Here is an 18,392-nt window from a genome sequence, read left to right as displayed (position 1 = left end):
CAAAAACAAAACCCCCTTTTAATTCTGGAACACACTTTTGCAAGGAATTTATTGTCAAGCTGACACATAATTAATTTCTTTTAAAAAAAGATTACTGAAACCGTCTTTTTTCCAAATATTTCAATATAGATTTTATAAACTGAACCAATAGCATTTTAAAAAAATCCAATTAATGAGAAGTACTCTAGTGCTTTGCAAAACAGCAGCCAAATCAATCAAATCTTTTCAAGCAACTTTTCTTCCGAACAGAAGATAACTAGGAGCTGTTCTTCAACTGGTGCCATACTGTGTTCAGATATGGGACAATTTCCTGACTACACATTGGCACCACCCTGCAAAGGGATCCATGTGGGCATAAATGTCAATCTGTATGGAATCCCACACTGTTCATGGAGTAGGGTCTGACAATGGGGATCTCTTTGCAAGATCTGGGTCTTGAAGACACCTTGATGTCTTCACTTTTTTTATTGAGAGATTTTACTTTCCACCTGCAGAGACTCAAAACTCTAGAGTTTGTGTCCCTTACATGTTGCTGTCCTTGCTTGCTAGCAGGTGTGAATTTATCACTCTAAAACGCACTGTTTAACAATAAAAAATATCCAGCAGTAGGCGTTAAGTCTCGTTCACAAGCCACCATACGGATACTTTCCATAACTAAAACACATACTCACAAATGAAAAAAGTCAAAACAACCTACTATGTAAAAGCCTAATTACTATCAACAGGTGGCACATTGGAGAGCAAAGGGGACTAACTTAAGTGAACAGAAGTGGCAGCAGCATTACTACTAATTTCTGCTGTAGAGGTGAGAAGAAGCCCACTACTGGATGAACTTGTTTAGCTCCTTTACTCTTATGTGGTTAGAAAAATAACCATAATTCCTTAATAGGTGCACTCCGGAGTTTTCAGTACTAGATGTGTCCAGTGACAGAGTACATACTGGAATTGAAGGGATTGGCTAAACTTCCAATAAGAAGGCTATTTTCAAATACAATTGCCGTTTTATAGTTACAAAGTATTTTGGGGGAGAACAGATTTATAGACAAATCTGCAAACCAATATATGGTACCAGGTATGTTTGCTTCAAATTTCTCTAATTAGCCATCATGTTTATTACACAACTATATATACACACACAACTTCGGCGGGGTTGGGGGGGAAAAGCGCTAAATCATATTAGCTTTCTTCAACAGCTGAATCGTTTACAGATCGATCATATCACTTGCTACATCCCATTTGACATAGGATAGAAAGAAGAACAGAATTAAAATTAACAGATAAATAATGCATAAGTAAACTTGATTAGCTCGCTTATTAAAAACATCACTCTAAATGAGAGGAGGCGCTAGAAGACAATACAGTTTGTACACGGCTTTCCCATGAGCTGCTGAATGGCTTGATGCGATAAATTTGCATAGTCTGAAGCACACAAAGAGCTGATTAATTGAAACCCTTACAATGCTTCTGGAAGCAGCTATTGTAAAACAATAACCATAGGAACTTTACAAAATACACATGGCTGAATGAGTCAAGAGCTTAATAAAATGTGTGTTCAGGATACACTATAGCGGAATAAGAGATTTTTATTTTGTGCCATAAAATGCGAAACCAGCCTAATTTCAAAGGTTCAGTTGGGGATTTACTGAAAAAGGTCAGAAGGTTACCTGTTTGCTATTTGAGATAAAAAATGCTGTAATTTAGTTCTTAAAACAGCAAGTTACGCTTAAACAATCAGGAGCTCTAACGGAAGTTCTATGGGATTTCATTTTCTTACACTTAACTTTTGAATATAAAAATATGGCAAAAAAAAAAAATCCTCCCATTCCTAATTCCAAGCAAGTGATATCCATCTCAAATCTCTGGAGATGCATCTAACATTACATATCAGTAGCTATCAAGCCTGTTTTTAAAATAAAATTCTGTTTAATACCACTCCAAACACTGAATATGTATTAGAACAATAGATATGTTTATTAGATATAATGCCTAATGTTATGAAACGATGAACTATCAAATTAAGAGTTACATATGGGAAAATGCTACAAATTGCCACTTAAAGCTATAATATTTTATTTCACATGCTCCTCTTACACATACAGAACAAGTATTCTTTAACAGAACAGATAAGCAGCATATTTCTTTATTTTGTCCACATCAAAATATTTTGATAATTATCAGTTTACATGTGGACAAATATTGTGTCCACAGCAGCTGCTCAAATCAAGTCAGAATTCAATAAAGTAAACCCAAAACAAGACCACACTAACAGATATGTGGTATTGCAATAAAGTTTATATAGTTCACAATGCAGTGAATAGATTCTATTTTGACACTAAAGAACATTGTTCATTTAGGAAAACAAAGATGGTCTTTCATGAATTTAAACTCGTTTCCTTGTCTTTAGAGTAGTTTAAGTGTAGATACTTCAGAAAGGTTTAATCCTTTATCTTAGATCTTCAGCTCTTAAAAAGCTTCTGTTTGCCAGTTCAAAATCTCTTGCTTAAATACAGTTTTTCCACTCCTCAGGAAAACTGTTCAGTACTGCTGCTTAGTTCTGTGATCTAGAGGACCTTTGTTGGAGGTGTTAATCCTTTTTCACATGAGAGACTGAGAAATGTTCTTTCAGAGAAGTGATATATTGCTTTTTTTCACATCAAAGGAGTCTAACTTTTTTCCTTATTGTGACTTGTAGAGAAGCAAGGGTAAATCTGGAAATATAATAATTTAGTTTTGTATGGAACGCAGATGAAGCTTGTTTAGTCGAGCGCTCTCTCAGCCTTCTTTGCATCTAGAGATGATTGCACTTGAAGATTTTAAGATAAAAAGAGCAAGGTAGGAAGTTCTCTTACCCTTCTTGGAAATACACGAACAATCCTTCAGTTAAACCAAATGTCTCCTATAAATTTGACAGTAAACTCTCTCTGATGGCTATATATATACACAATTTGTTTACTAGCATTTGAAGTGTGCCAAGTACTTGGTAGGCAACCAAGGTATGTCCCAAACAACATACAGATGAAGGCTGGAAAGTGGGATACAGCTGGTGCTATGTTAGTTTCCCATTTTGTTTTCATTTCTCTTTCCTCCTCGCTTTTATTTTGTTGATGTGTCTTGAAGAGAGGGCTGGGATTTACAGGCAGTTTAGGAGAAGCATGCTTAAAGGAAGGACTTGAAGGATGAAAGGACATGAGCAGACTGAGCAGATAGCGGTATCCCAGGCCAAGTGGGCCTTGAAATGCGTGTGGGAGGACATGAAAAAGGCAGCAAAACAAAACTTGGTAGCATATATCTATGCTACCCAGAAAGCCTTCCATTAAGCTTGCCTAGTAGCCTCTTCTTGGAGCATACCTTTCGGAAGATGATTTGAGAGATTTTACTCCACTTTTTCCTAGCTACAGTCCAATTTTCTTAAGCCTTTATTTTCTTGCATTTAAACTACAGATCTCATTCCACAAGAATATAGAAAATATGTGAAGTCACTTGAAAATGTGGCACTCCTGATCTCATTCTACTTATTTAGAGTTTAAAAGCTATCATTACACATGAGTTGCCTCGACTTATCTCCACCTACACTTCTTCAAAAGGTGAGAAGACTTCAGAGGAGAAATTGACAATGCAGAGCTTTAAACAACATCCTTCTCACTGAATCAAGAAAAACTGTTAATGTAAACAAAACAAAAAGTTAATTCACTTGCTGCATGTGATTTGGAAGATGGTCTGATTTTTGGAGGATCTTGGCAAAGCCTGCCTGTTGTCTTGTAGCAAGCTGAGTGTATGCTAATTTGTGAGGTAGGTAACTAGCTGTATTCAAAAAGGAAGTGGAGAGAACTGCAGTTAATTGTTATAAGCTAGTGACAAATTCACAGATGTCCAACTAGAGGTCTCTTATCTAAAAGCTTTACTATGGAAAATTTACTGGATTTTTGGTAACCTTAATTTCCATTGTAATGATTTTCTTCCACTCTGACTGCCCCACCCCTATTTTTGATGTCAGAGAATCATGATGCCAGCACTCTCCTCAGCATGCCCTTCTCCAATTACTGCTCAATCATTGTTTATGGCTTAACATTAATGTTGATGGCCAGTTATGCCTTTGCCTGCTTCAGCACACCAGCTTGCTGTGATGTCTTCCAATTTTTTCTTAGCTTTTATGTACCTAAAAATACATGTTCTCTCTCCTCCTCATACTCAAGTCTTCTCTTTTCCATCCTTTTACATTCTCTCTCCTTATTAATGATAATTTCTTATAGGTAGATGGAGTAAAGTTCAATGAATAACAGTAACTATATGTATCCTAAAAGTTATCTTGATTCCTTCAAAACTGTGTTGAGACAACACCATGACAAAACACTGGTAAGAGATTTAGGGGGCATACAGAATGAGCACATTCTATAGAGACACTGAATATTTGGAACAGACCAACAGAAATTGTTTCTAACAATTGTAATGTGTGTTGAAAGCTTCCAATACGATTTAAACAATCTGGGTGAAGGGGCAATTAGCATAAGTAAGTTTTAAACTTACCTTCTGTTGTTTTATTACAAGCCCTGAAGTGCAGACATTCTGCGAATCACTGATTCCAATTGTGTGTGATGCCACAGCTACCAGTGGACAATTCTGGATGCTGCCTATAAAATGCAGGATAGCTTCTCCACTACTATGAGGTTTCCAAAAGGTTTTTAATTATTTTTTAACAGGAGAGATAAATGAATTACAAGTATTAAACACTTTAGAAAATTGCATAATACTTGAGAACACACAGTCAAACTCCTGTACTTAAGCATCATTCCCTAGTGATTTTCAAGAATGAGTGCAAAGTCACTAACAGCATATGAGCATGAGAGTCAATAAGAGGTCTGCACTTGGGACCTTAAAAAAAAGTGCTACAAACTAATGCATAACTTACTAAGCATTTAGCTTCCCTGCAAAGCAACTTGCTCTCTGAAGTCAGAGAATATAAGGCTTTTGGAGGCTGCAGCATGTAGAGGTAGAAGTGGTACAGGTTCTCTCTGCTTCTGTAGAATACCTTTATTTTTGATCTCTGGAGAGCAATGAAATCAGGTCCATTTAAATCAGATTAAAATAATGTTTTATTTCAGAATATGCACATCAATGGCTCATGTCAAAGTGTTACGATTTGCCAGAAGATAAATATTTTTACCTGTTGTAATCTTTTATGTAAGGTGCCCCAGGAGCATCTATGAAGGTTAGGCACCTAATGACGTTACTATTAGAATGTGCAGACTACATTTTTTATACGAACTAGGACATTTATCACACCAAATATTAATATTGTTATTTAATATTTATGTAGCTACAGCTCTCAGAGGTCTTGGATTGTGCTAAGTGCTGTACAAACAAAACACAACACTCAAAAACTGCACACACGAAGACATGGCCTCTGCCCTGAAAAGCTACCTTTTCTTTTTTTTTTTTTAATTAAAGTCTTGCACATCATCCTTAAATATTGTGATACATCTGAACATAATTTGAAAGACTACACAGGAAGCTTCTTTGAAGGAGGCTCTATAGAAGGCATCTCAACTACTGAACTGCAGCTGTTTTTACACTAAATGGTGACACACTGAGTGCCCTGAGGTTTACCTTTGAAGCGAATGACCTCCCCTTCCATCATTAAAGCTGTATTAATATGGCAACGGTCAAAAATAAAGTTGGAGACTAACCTGGAGTTTGCCCAAAGGAAAACCAAGGTTTATACTTGGCAGTACAATACAAATCTTCCTTGCTGGCTCTTCCGACTTTACTTTTCTAATGCTTGGAATGACTGTTTTTTTCCAATAGTGTGAATGGAGTCATCATGGAAAGCTAACAAGGGAATCCAGAAGATTAAGATGCTTTCCACTTTGGGATTAAAAGCCATCTTGAAAATTAAGTCTACCAGGGCAAACTTCTCACTGCTAAGTAAAAGGTCATTAGAGCCATGCTAATAGGAATCCTTCTAGTCGGTTTAATTTAGGACATCTGCCTATACCACAAACTTTTGCCATCAAAAGTTACATCCGCATAAAGCTGCTGCAGTTAGGATATTGTTTGTACATGTGCACACTTGGCTCCTTGCGTGGGCACTGCCCGCATTTACCAGAAGTGCTTGTTTCAATGCACAGTGCTATGCACCATAGGTAGGTATCCTAGTGTGCAACCCGCTACCATCCAGTGCGCTGTCTTTTGGGAAGTCTCAGGAATGCATGGTGGGGCAGAAATGAATTGCACAGGGGTGACTGGCAGCAAGGGGTCAACTTCTCAGCATGCAACTTTCTCCGCCCTAGAGCGTCACCCCTATCCCAAAATTTTCAAGCTTATTTTGAAAATCCCACACGGGACCTGGCACTGTCCACCATTGCTGACAGAAGCACGGTGCTTGCACAGCCCTACCCTACTGTCATAAGCGTTGCAAGCACAGCATTCATGATCCTCCTGTATTTGCTGAGCCACAAGAAGAGCTGCAGAGAACATGACGATTTCCTGGAGGTCAGACTGCTTGGGACATAGCGAGAAGCAACTCGAGATTGTTGGTGTCCTTCATGGAGCAGCTGCAAGTGGAGGAGTGCCTCTTCTGGGCCTGAGAAACCATCACTGACTGTGAGATTGCACCCTAATGTCACCTTGGGCTGATGACCAGTGGTTACAGAACTTTTGGATGCGCAAGGCCACGTTCATGGATCTGTGTGCCGAGCCCACCCCAGCCCGCCAGTGCAGGGACACTAGGATGAGACCTACACTCACACTGGGGAAGCACATGGTGACTGCACTGTGGAAACTGGCAACACCGGATTGCTACCAGTCAGTGGAAAATAATTTTGGAGTTGGAAAATCCACCGTGGGGGTTGATGGCATGCAACTGTGTAGGGCTATTAATCATCTTGTGTGATGGTGTCCACTTGCCACAGCGGTTCCTCCTGCTGGCCGTCACAGGGTTTAGCTCTGCCAGCCGGGCACCCTTTCTTGGTGGTGCCTTTCCCATTATCTTCTCCTCCCGCACACCCACCTAAGTCCAAGTACTGGGGAGTCCTCTTTGTAACTTGGCCCTCCAGCCATGTCACCATCTGCGTTTCCCCCTTCTGGGGATAGGTATCACTGTCCACCAGTGGCGAACTGCGGGGACCCGGGCCCGCCCACTATTCTGGGTTCCAACCCAGGGACCCTGTAGATAGCAGCCTCCTGCTGCGTCTCTAACTTCATTCAATGCTGCTTCAATTCCCTGGGCCACTTCCGTACAGCCCCAGCATCTCCTTTGCCCTTTCCTCAGGTCATTCACCCAGCAAGTCCCAGCAGCCAGCCAGGAGCTCTCTCTTGCTTCCCCAGTCCCTACCAGCAACTGCTCTGTCTAAGGCGCTACCCTTGCTGCAGCTTGCTAGGAACACAGTCCTCACTCCTTGAGCTCCCTACAGCAACTGACCCTGGTCTTCCCTGCAGCTCCTTTTGCACTAGTCCACTGGGCCCTGATTGGCTGCTTCATGCAGCCGTGCTCCAATTGGCTGCTTCTTATGCAGCCTCTCTAAGCTGCTGGGAAGACTCACCTCCTCTGCTCCTTTCAGGGATCGGGTATGGCAGGCCCATCAGACCTCCGTTAACCCCTTCAACTCCAGTGTGGGGTGAACACCTCATCACATACAGGACTGAGGCTCTCAGCAATGTGCAGGACATAATGGATGGAGTTGCAACAATGGGGTTCCCAAACTGCGGTGGGAACACACATCCCTATTTTGGTACCAGACCACCTTGTCACAGAGTACATCAACAGAAAGGGGTCCTTTTCTAGGGTTATGCAAGCATTGGTGGATCCCTAGGGACATTTCATCAACCTCAACGTTGGTTTGTCAGGGAAGGTGCCTGATGCTTGTATCTTTAAGAACACATGACTGTTCAGAAAGCTGCAAGCTGGGACCTTCTTTCCCAACCAGTGGATTACTACTGGCGATGCTGAAATGCCAGAAGTGATTCTGGGGGGATCCAGTCTATCCCTTACTCCCATGGCTCATGAAGTACACTGGCCCCATTGATGGCACCAAAGAAAGATTCAACTACGGATCAGCAGGTGCACAATGACCGTTGAATGTGTTTTGGTAGATTGAAGGGATGCTGGTGTTTACACAAAATTGGATCTCACTGAGAAAAACATCTCAATGGTTATAGCTGCCTGTTGTGTCCTGTATAGGATCTGTGAAGCAAATGGGGGAAAGTTGCTGCTGGGGTGAAGGTGGATCAGCTGTCTGCTGAGTTTGAAGACCCAGTTACAAAACCATGAGAAGAACTCAGTGTGGAGCTATCCGGCTCAGGGAGGTTTTGAAAGAGCACTTTAACAGCGAGCCACAGTAATGTGTTGTGGTGTATTGTGCTCTAACTGGCCCTGCTTTTTGGCAGCTTGTTGGGACTGTGTAGTGTTTGGTGCACATCATTTTCTACCTGCTGAACCACTAGTTGAATCTTTCTTTGGTGCTTGGTGAACGAAACACTGACAATGCACCTATTAATTTTGTGGTGGTTGCTGTACATACGAGTTGTATCAAAGTGTATAATATCAAGTAAGTGGGTGCTTTCAACACCACCAGTCATTTTACAGCATATGTTGGGAACTAATAAAAGTGAATTATTTTCCAAACAATAGAGTTTTATTGAGTGACAAAAACTCTTCAAAAAAAAGTTCTATGCAACTTAAAAGCAAACACATTAAAATCTTAACAAATTTATGGAGCAGAGCTTAAAAAAAGGGAAGGAACATTCATATTTGTAACTCTGAACAAAACGTTATGTTTGTTCTTTCAAAAGTTTACAGCTGAACACTGACTTTATACATCTTTGAAACTATACTGTGCAGAAGAAAAATGCTGCTTTTAACCATCTGCTACTGCCTGATTCTGTACTTCCAGTTCCAAACGAGGCGTGTGGTTGACTGGTCAGTTCATAACTCTGGTGTTCATAACTCTGAGGTTCTACTGTACTTCCTGTCTACTCCAAGCCCAAGTGTGTCTGGAGTGTGTAGCCGGCACGGTCAGTTGGACAGTTGCACACAACAACGGAGAGCTGCTAGATGTGCTCACCAAGCTGGACAACCAGGAAAAGGCATTTCAAAAATGTGCAGGACTTTAAAGGAGGGTTGGGGGGCATGCCTTCTGTAAGACCCCTGAGCAGTGGAGTACACAATTGTGACCAGAGTGTCAGGCATTGTAGGATAGCTGCCAAAAGACTGTTCAGGTCAACATAGGTATTACAGTGTCTACACAGGCACTTTGTCGACCTCAATATATTGCTTATGTTAGTGTAAAAGATAGCTTACGTCACTGGGAGACAAATTTAAGTGTAGACACATGCACAATTAGGTTGATGAAAGGGGACTTCTGCTGACCTAACTGTAGCGTAAACCAGGCCTTAGAGATAGAAATAAATAAAACAGGATTTCTTCAGAATGCAACAGGTTTCATGCAAGTCAGTAACCAATGGTCTTTCAAAGCTTCTTACATCTTTACATGCAGCCAAAATTGCTAACCCACACAGAAACGTCACTGAGTTTCAGTTAAGTTTGTTAAGTTTCTCCACTTCATAAAAACAAGTGGAAAAGAAATTTGCAGTTTAAGATTTACTTGTACAGGAATTAGGGAATCCTCAGCTTATGAGCATTACTGATCATTTATTGACGAGGGATAAACAATTTTTAATTGTAAAATCATAGGACCAGGATTAAAACTGAGAAAAGTTAGTTGGTGTTGAAGGAATTCTGCACTGGTTTATTTATGTACTGATGTAACCCCTACCACCATAGAGTATAGAAACTCCCATTTACTGCTTCAGTATCTCTATTTTTAAATCCCTCTCTTGCTTCCTTCCCAGCCTATCAGAGAAAAAGATGAATTAATTTTGTGTCTGTGCAGGTCGGTGGGTAGGTATCTGAGGATACGGTGTAGACATATTATTGAGGGAAAGACAACTCAAAAGGACTGGAGTTCTGCCTTTACTCCTGTACTTAGTGAGTCCCATGGTCATTCATCTCTTGTGAGAGGGAGTGCCAAAGCTTACATCCAGCTTCTGTGAAAACTCCATCTCCTGTGCTTTATAAGCCTAAGTGTGAGGGTTCTGATGGAATGCACCTGTCGAGAGGGGTCAGAGACACGGAGGAAGAGGTGATCTCTCAGGTAGCTATGCCTAATCCCACAAAGGGCTTTGAATAGGAAGAGAGCTTGTATTGGACTGTATTCAATGGAGAGCTAGTGCAGAGAGTGGAAGGACTAGGGTGATGTGATCATGGCAGCCTGCACTGCTAAGCAGACAGGCTGCTGCATTTCCAGTAGTCAAACCTGGAGGTCATAAGTGCGTGGATGACTGTGGCCAGATCCATGTCTGGTAGGATGGGGAGAAGTGTTCCATTTGGCCATAGATAGAAATGTGCATTTTTTTGCTGCCATGACTGGTTAGGTAATCCAGTATCACTGACTGTAGGGGCTCTGAGGAAAGAAGTCATCAGTAGTGTGAAATTTATACAGGAGACAAGTTCTTTGAAGTGTTTTCCTTTCTACTAACATCACCTCACTCTTGTCTGGGTTTAGCTTTAGCCAGCTACTCTTCATCCACTTGTTGATTCAGGTAGACACCGAGAAAGTGATACAACTGGATGTTGTGCTCATATTGCTGGCATTCAGCCCATCTCACTAGCTCTCCCAAGGCCTTTATACAGATGTAGAATAATGGGAGAGAGCGAGAGGACTCATACTGATGGGACTGCATACACGAGGGCATTAGAGCTAAGGAGAAACTCTTGTCCCTAACAGCCCTTTGGGTTCAGTCTGAGGACAAAGGTATGAGCCATTATAGTGAGTTTTGATTCACCTGAAGCCTCTTGAAGGTGGCAGAGGGTAATTTGATAATAATCAATAATATCAAATGCTGCAGAGGGGTCGGGCAGGAGGAGTATTAACATACTTCCCTTGTCTAAGGACAGCAGGAAGTCATCCATTGGAGCAAAAAGTGCTCTCTCTCTACCATATCGTGGCCTGAAGCCTGACTAAGAGGAGTCCAGAGTACAGGCAAAGATAGGGCTCAGATTGTGAGACATTGATCCTTAGTTCATGCAATAATTAGAACTGGTCACGTAACATTCACTGAAACTTGGACAAATGTATTTGAATGTGTCAGATTCAACAGTTTCCTCCATTATTCACCCAGCTGTAGCAATCACTATATTCCTCCCCACTCCATTTTGCTCTAGATGTGATTTTAGCAGACATGGACTCAAGTGCTGCTGGAGTGGAGAGATTAACGTTTTACATCATTTGAATGCTGGGGTTTCAATTTCTCAGATGTCAGGCAGCACTGAATTTTAGTTCTGGTGGTTCTTGAAATAGTAGCAGCTAAATTCACATAAAAAGTGAAAGGGGGTGTACATGATCAGTGATCAGAGTGTGATTTTAAGGTAAAATATCTTTAAAATTTGAAGCAAACTTGTCTGGTCAATTTGCTTCAAACTTTATAAAACACACACAGCCCCTCCTCTGGCATGAAATTGAGTAGGAATGTTCTCAGCCAAAATAAGATTAAAAAAATTAAACAAAGTTACAGGATGTCACAATACAGTAGTATTTGCAACCCTAACTACAGTAATACCCATGGCTATTTGAATAATCAATACAATTCTATTTTTGCAGCAGAATAGATTATATCTCAGTGTAAACATTTATTCCAAGCACACATTATCTCATTGGGGGGTCAAATGGGTTGAAATAGATTTTAAAAGTAGTTTACAGTTGATCATTCCCTCTTCCTTGAAACACTGCTCCCCGAGCTTCAGAAACTGTACTCTCCTGAGGCCTGATTCAGCGCCAATAAGGGAACTTTTGCCATTGCTTTCAATGCACACAGGATCAAGCCCCTGGTTCTCATCCTATCCCTGACTACTCCTTTAAATGTCCAGTCCTGCATGTGGCTGAGCATCCCCCTTGAAGGTGTTGACTATCCTTAACAAACATTAATTTTAAAAGGAGTTGAGGACACCCAGTGCTCTCCAGAGGTGCTCAGTCCCTTTCAGGATTAGGTCCTTAGTACGTCCTGTGGGGGTACTTCTCCTCCCCCTTTCTGGTCTCTGTTGGTGCACCTCAGAACTCTATTCTTGGTCAACTTCTCCCTCTACATCCTGGCTTGGAGTGACCTCATCTGGTCACCTACATCCATGCTGATGATTCTCAGGCCTCGTCTACACTGGGGGGGAGGGAATCGATCTAAGATACGCAACTTCAGCTCCAAAAATAGTGTAGCTGAAGTAAACATATCTTAGATCGACTTAGAATCACTTACTTCGCGTCCTCGTGGCACGGGATCGACAGCCGCCGCTCCCCCGTCGACTCTGCTTCCGCCTCTCGCCATGGAGGAATTCCGGAGTCGATGGCAGTATACTAGACGCGATAAATTGATCCCCGATAGATTGATCACTACCCGCCGGATCGGCAGGTAATGTAGATGTGGCCTTAGATATACCTCTCCATCTCTGACCCCATCTGTCCTTTCAGAATTTAATTTTTGATTTCCTCTCCAATATCTTTCTGGATAACCCATGACAAACTTAAAACATGACTAAAACCACAGGTCCTTAAAAGAGAACTCCCCATCCTCTTTTTCTTGGTCACGAATGGTGACTCCAATGTCCTTCAGGCTCATAACGTTGGTATGCTTACTTCCATCTACTTCCTTCCTCCCTCCTTTCCTCCCACACAGTTACTAAATTAGGCAAATTCAACAGACTATGTGATAATATATGTTTTTCTAGTAGTAACACCTGTACAACAGGCCTCACAAACTGACCTCATGAGAGCAGGAAACAGGAAACGTGCTGTAGGCTGAAAGCAAGCTCTCTTTTGATTAAGGGCAGGCCTACACTTAAAACACTGCAGCAATTGCACTGCTGTAGCGCTGCAGTGAAGACTCTACTGTGCTGATGGGAAATCTTCTCCCCAAGTTAATTCACCTCCACGAGAGGTGGTCGCTATGTTGATGGGAGACAGTGCTGTCTGCACCGAGGATTAGGTCGGTATAATTGAGTAACTATGTAAGTTTGTAGCGTAGACCTGACCTAAGTCAGTCTCAGTCCATAAAAATTCAACCCACAATTTATTGCATACTCATATCATTTGAGGAGAAATATAAAAGCGTCCATTACATCTAATTACCAATATACATTTTAATAAAAAAGACACTTACCTTTTTGTCCATGACGACTGCTAAATTTATCTCCAATTTCTGGACGTCTAGTTTGTCTCAACAACATTTTGATCAAAAAAGCATCCTCTGCATTTGAAGAGATCATTACTTTTTCAATATATGAATCAGTTGCACCTTTGTATCTAATAGAGAGACAAAAACGCTATTTAAATTTATATACACATAGAACGAAGTGGAAGTTATGAAGAGAAATTTATAGATCAGCAGGTTTCTGACTGTAAATGTAAATTTTGTGGGTGGTATGTATATGGAAGGCCACTGAAGCAAAATTGTAATACAGAGTTCAAGAGATGGATGTATTCCTGGAGAACAGAGGGATTAAAAAGGCATAGCAAAAGAGCAAGGTGGTGGGATTAAGGTCAATACAAAACAGCAAGCATAGTCTAATGGCCTCTTCCTGATAAAGTCTCTTTATATATTGCTGGACTTTCCATAAGAATCAACAACTGCCCAAACCAAATTACAGGTTTACATTTATAATAAAGAAGTCAGGGAATAAACAGAGCAGAGAACAAAAATTATGTCACCAATATCTCTCACTCAAATGTCAACTATTTCAAATTGTGTTTGTTAAATAAATAATGAAAAACAATAGAATATTTCCATTATTCCCACACTATGCATAAGGACAGCTGTAGCAAATAATAGGTGCCAGTCGCAGTGGATACCAGTACGTGGTCAGAAATACTTCATGATATATACTCCTGAGAGCATTCTGCGCCAAAAATATTAAAAATTCTGTGTCACAAAAATTAAAATTCTGTGCACAATATTTTAAAGTACTGCGAAATTCTGCAAGTTTTATTTATCATTAAATAAATGCAGAGGCTCCAGCATGGCAGTGGGGAGCACAGGCCACTGGCTGCATGAAGGTGGGAGATCACCCTGCAATCCCACTGCCCCCGGGACATGGACTCAGCGGTGAGGCTGCACCTGACCCTGACACAGCATAAGGCCTGGGCCTGCCCCAGAAACATGCTAGGGCCCTGACCCTCTGCACCAGGCGTGGGGCAGGCATGCTCAACCAGGCAGGAGCCAAGTGTGGAGGGGCTCAGTGTTGGGAGGATTCAGGCGTGGGCTGAGAGGGTTCTGTATAGGACAATCCGGGTGCAGGCAGCTCAGTGGGGGGTCTCAGTGTGGGGAGATCTGGATGCACGGAGGCCCTTGTGGGGGGAAGTTCCAGGTGTAGGGGCAATGGGATTCTGCAGGGGCTTCCAGGTGAAGGTGGTTGGGGCTCAGTGGAAGGGTCTGGATGTGGGGGTCTCAGCAGGGGGTCTGGGTGCCTGCGTACGCTAGTTAGGGGACAGTGGCATGGGGGTCCGGATGTGGGGGCTCAGGGTAGTGCAGGGAGGTGGGTCTCGTCAGGGTGGGGGTTTGAGTGCAGGAAGCTCAGTGGGGGGTGGTCTGGGTGCAGGGGTGGGGGTCCAGAGGCAGGGGTTGAGGTTCAGTGGGGTGGGGTTTGGGTATGGAGGGCTAGGGGGGGTACGGAGGGCTAGGGGGGGTACTGGGTGTACAGGTTGAGGTTTGGAGGGGGTGTCTGGGTATGGGAGGTCCGGATATACGAGAGTTGGGTGGATGGGGGAGCAGCTCCCCATACAGTGACCCCTCCCCCAACAACCGAGGAGCGATGAGGGCAGGAAGCAGGGGAGGATGCTCAGCTTCCTGCAGCTGGGGGAGGTTTCTGGGGGTGGGTTTGACACAGCCCCTGCTACTCCTTGCAGAGGAAGAGGAAGTCCCATCCTCTCCTTCCTCCAGCCCAGCCGGGACTAGCAGCTGATTCCAGCTCAGGGTAGGAGCCCTAGCTGGTGTTTCCCCAGCCCCACAGTGATTTACCTCTCCACTGGCTGCTCTGGGTGCCTGAAACGATGTACCTGGGCTGCTAGGGAATGGTGCATGACTGCTCTTGCAGCTTCCCTTTGCTTCCCTGTCAGAAAGTTATTTTTCTGCAGGGAAGCAAAGAAATCTGCAGAGGACACGAATTCTGCGCATGCGCAGTATTCCCCCAGGAGTAGATATATTTGTAAAATATGAGAGGTAGGGCATTATCATTGAAATGAATCAAGGAACAAACTGGTTTTGAGTTTGACTTTTTTTTTTAAATAAAGAAACAAGAGTGAGGGTCCTTTGCATATAGTAACAGGGAAGCTGCTCCAGACATAAGGGGTATTGGGGAAGAAAGAATCAAGGATATAGAGAGAATGGCAGGGAGTGTAGAAGAAGATGAATCAAAGATTTTACCAGGGCATGAACTATCGATTGCTTTGATGGTGCAACTTAAAGTTTATGTGCAAGGAGAATGCAGAAAGCTATGAGAAAAGTAGTTTGACATGGCAGAGCAGAGAGAAAAGGAAAATTACTTTGGTGAAATACCAAATACCATCTGAATCATATAAGCTAACCTAAAAGGTCAACAGGACGTCTCAGCCATCTTGGGTATGAGGCTCTTCTCTTATGGTATACAGACATTCCAGCTGTGCCTATTTGCCTGTAGACTACAGGTTTTCAGACCCTTCTATGGGGAAACTGGCTGTCCTTCCCCAGTCACTCACCTCCTGGGGGAGGACGACTAATTAAAGCTGCTACACAGGCTGCCTGACAGCTCACTATCAGTCTGTATAGCAGGCAGAGCACCGTCCCACACCGCCAACCTGGGTGAACAGAGGACTGAACACTAGTGAAGCACTCACTCCTTTGCTCTCAGAAGTGGCTGGAGAGCAGCTGCTTCCTGCTCACTCTGCAGCTACCCATGTGTGCCCTGCCCCTGCATGCACCTCTAACCTCCCACGCCAGTATCCTCATATTCCTCTGTCACCCCCATATCCACAACCTGTGACTCTGCCCACCCCCAAACACTGAACCCTTGGGGGCCCAACTCCTCCTCTTACGGTGTCATCTGGGAGAGGCCCTGATGACCTACCCACCTTCTGTCTGCAGGGAGTTTCTAGCTGCCACCCTAATTCCAATCTTCAGGGGGACAAAAATCAATAGGGGTTAAGTGTTTAGGTGCTTTTGAAAAATCCCACTGGGTGCCTATGTGCACCTTTAGGCACCTAAAAATCTATGAAAAGTCTGGCCCATGGTACTGAATCTAACTTCTAAGGAAAATTTATGCCTTTTACTTTTCCAGTACTGAGCATCTGCTACCTGTCCTTCCTTTCCTCACTTGTAGATTTTAAACTATGAGATTATAGTGTGACATACGTTACTGGTACATCTTTATACTGTGGCTGTTGAGGAACATTACTTCCTTCCAGAGGAGTCTGGGTCACAGTTGGCATGGACTTGTTCACAAGCACTTGTTTGTTTTCTACTTTTTCACCTAACAGAAAATAAATAAATATATAAATAAATACAAAAAACAAAAACAAAAAATCCACAAGCATCATGCAAGTATTTTTGGCCCTCTACATACAGTCAGAAATAGATTTTATAACAATTAAAATGACAAGGACACTGGGAAAGGATGAACTGACCAAGGTGCATGGGAAATGAGGTCTGTTATATTTGTAATGCATTGGCTTAAGAGACATATCATAAAAGAGGAATCAAACTAGGATCTACCAAAACAAACAAACTAATAAAAAAAACAAACCCTCAAGTTGATTTTAAGGTTGATATCCACTTAACTTGTCAGGGTACTAGAGACAAGAAAATATCTCAGATGATCTAGGGGGAATTCTGCCATTAAAATACTGCAACTCCTCTACACCTGTATTTCTTTTTTATATTAGCAGGAGTAAAACTGATATGTTTTGGTAGCTGACCGCCATACTTTGGACACTTGCATAATTCTCTAAAGAAAATTACATAAGATACCACGGTTACCTTCTCCCCTCCCCCTCTGCCTTTACCTTGTTCCTCCTGTTCCTCCCACTCTTTCACTCACTTCATTTAAAAAGAACAACCAAGTTTGCAGCATGCCCATTGGCAGGCATCAATGTTTTAGCCCTCATATGCACTGAAGCTCAATTTATGTTTGTTGATCAGGCTAAATTAGTTTAAACTGGGTTTGGCTAGCCATTATAGACAAGGCTTTACATTTGGAGCCAGCTACAATCCTCTCTATCCCAATACTTTTAAGTTACTGGGGAAAGCAGGAACATTTTGAGAGCTTAAAAATATTCCAATGCCCTTAAAGAGCATAACTGGTACTTTATCAGAAAAAATTTTCTTCAGGGCTTCAGCGTTGAAATTAAATGTAGAGGCTTTTACAATTGTTCTACCACTGGATCCCGACAGACTAACTTTTAGACCACTTCCTAAGTAAAATATTGGCAGGACCATTCTTATATAGGTATACGTATCTCCATATTAATTATAATGGTATATTTAAACTTTTCCCCACTATGTCCTGCCAAAACATACTTTTAGGGAGTTAAAAGGTGTCTCTTTTCTCTTCCCAAGTATCCTTATTAATTGCTTGCAAATGTTGGTAGCTGTAGAGATGATACACACAAAAATTATAAGGGGATGCATTTTAAAGATGTAGATCTGATGACAGAAGAGAGACTTGAATAGGAAAAGTTCAATAATATTACAGATGTGAAGACTAGGAAAGTTAAGAGGAAGAAAACAAGTAGTGAGAGATGATTGTTTTAACAATATAGTTTCATCATTTGCTGAAGTGTTAAAATATAGACAGACATTTTTATTTAAATTTAGAGCTTCATTTTCATCCTGCATATTAAAAAAAAAAAAAAAATAGAGTCACAGGTACCAGATTATTTTCTTAACTGTAACTGTTTCTGCTTTCCAATGTCCACTAAAAAGATGCAGTGCTCTAAAAAATATAAAACAATAAAAGGTGCAAACATTTTAAAGCAACTCATGAGAACTGAATGCTAATTTCTCCTACCAAAGACAATTCAAATATCATTATTGATAGAAATGTTTTACATACCTGGAGAGCAAATACCATCAGCATCTAAAATTTCATGACGCCAAATTGGTTTACGTGTAGCTGCATCCAACATTGGACCCATCACTTTGTCGAATGTCTGATTTGTGTAGCGCTTCAGTGTACACTTGGCATTCTTATACACAAGACACCTTCCAAATCCTAAAATAGAACACAGAACCTCTTTCAAATTAATAATGTACAGAAGTTATTTTATAATCAAGCAGTTATCAAGAGAAAATTAAAAATGGTTAATTTAGCTAAAATACAGGAA

The 18,392-nt window shown here is 41.7% G+C and overlaps 1 protein-coding gene across 6 annotated transcripts in view; it reads right to left on the bottom strand.

The window, feature by feature from the left end:
• POLR3B (RNA polymerase III subunit B) overlaps positions 1-18,392 on the bottom strand; it is a 124,506-nt gene that overhangs the window by 21,945 nt on the left and 84,169 nt on the right. For 2 of the 6 annotated variants that reach the window (XM_048832171.2, XM_048832163.2), the window contains exons 21-23: positions 18,122-18,280; positions 16,423-16,540; positions 13,201-13,343 (exon numbers count right to left, since the gene is read on the bottom strand). In XM_048832171.2, the coding sequence (XP_048688128.1) occupies positions 13,201-13,343; positions 16,423-16,540; positions 18,122-18,280 (420 nt within the window). Of the gene's footprint in view, positions 1-1,946; positions 3,658-4,524; positions 5,827-8,687; positions 12,399-13,200; positions 13,344-16,422; positions 16,541-18,121; positions 18,281-18,392 lie in introns of those variants that run through there. The other 4 variants (XR_012666112.1, XR_012666114.1, XM_048832201.2 and 1 more) reach the window with 4 other exon arrangements.

This window comes from Caretta caretta, chromosome 1 (assembly GCF_965140235.1).
Source record: "Caretta caretta isolate rCarCar2 chromosome 1, rCarCar1.hap1, whole genome shotgun sequence".
In the NCBI taxonomy this organism is placed as follows: domain Eukaryota; kingdom Metazoa; phylum Chordata; order Testudines; family Cheloniidae; genus Caretta; species Caretta caretta.
The sequence above is the reverse complement of the archived record's forward strand: the minus strand, read 5'-3'. Positions and strand labels throughout refer to the sequence as shown.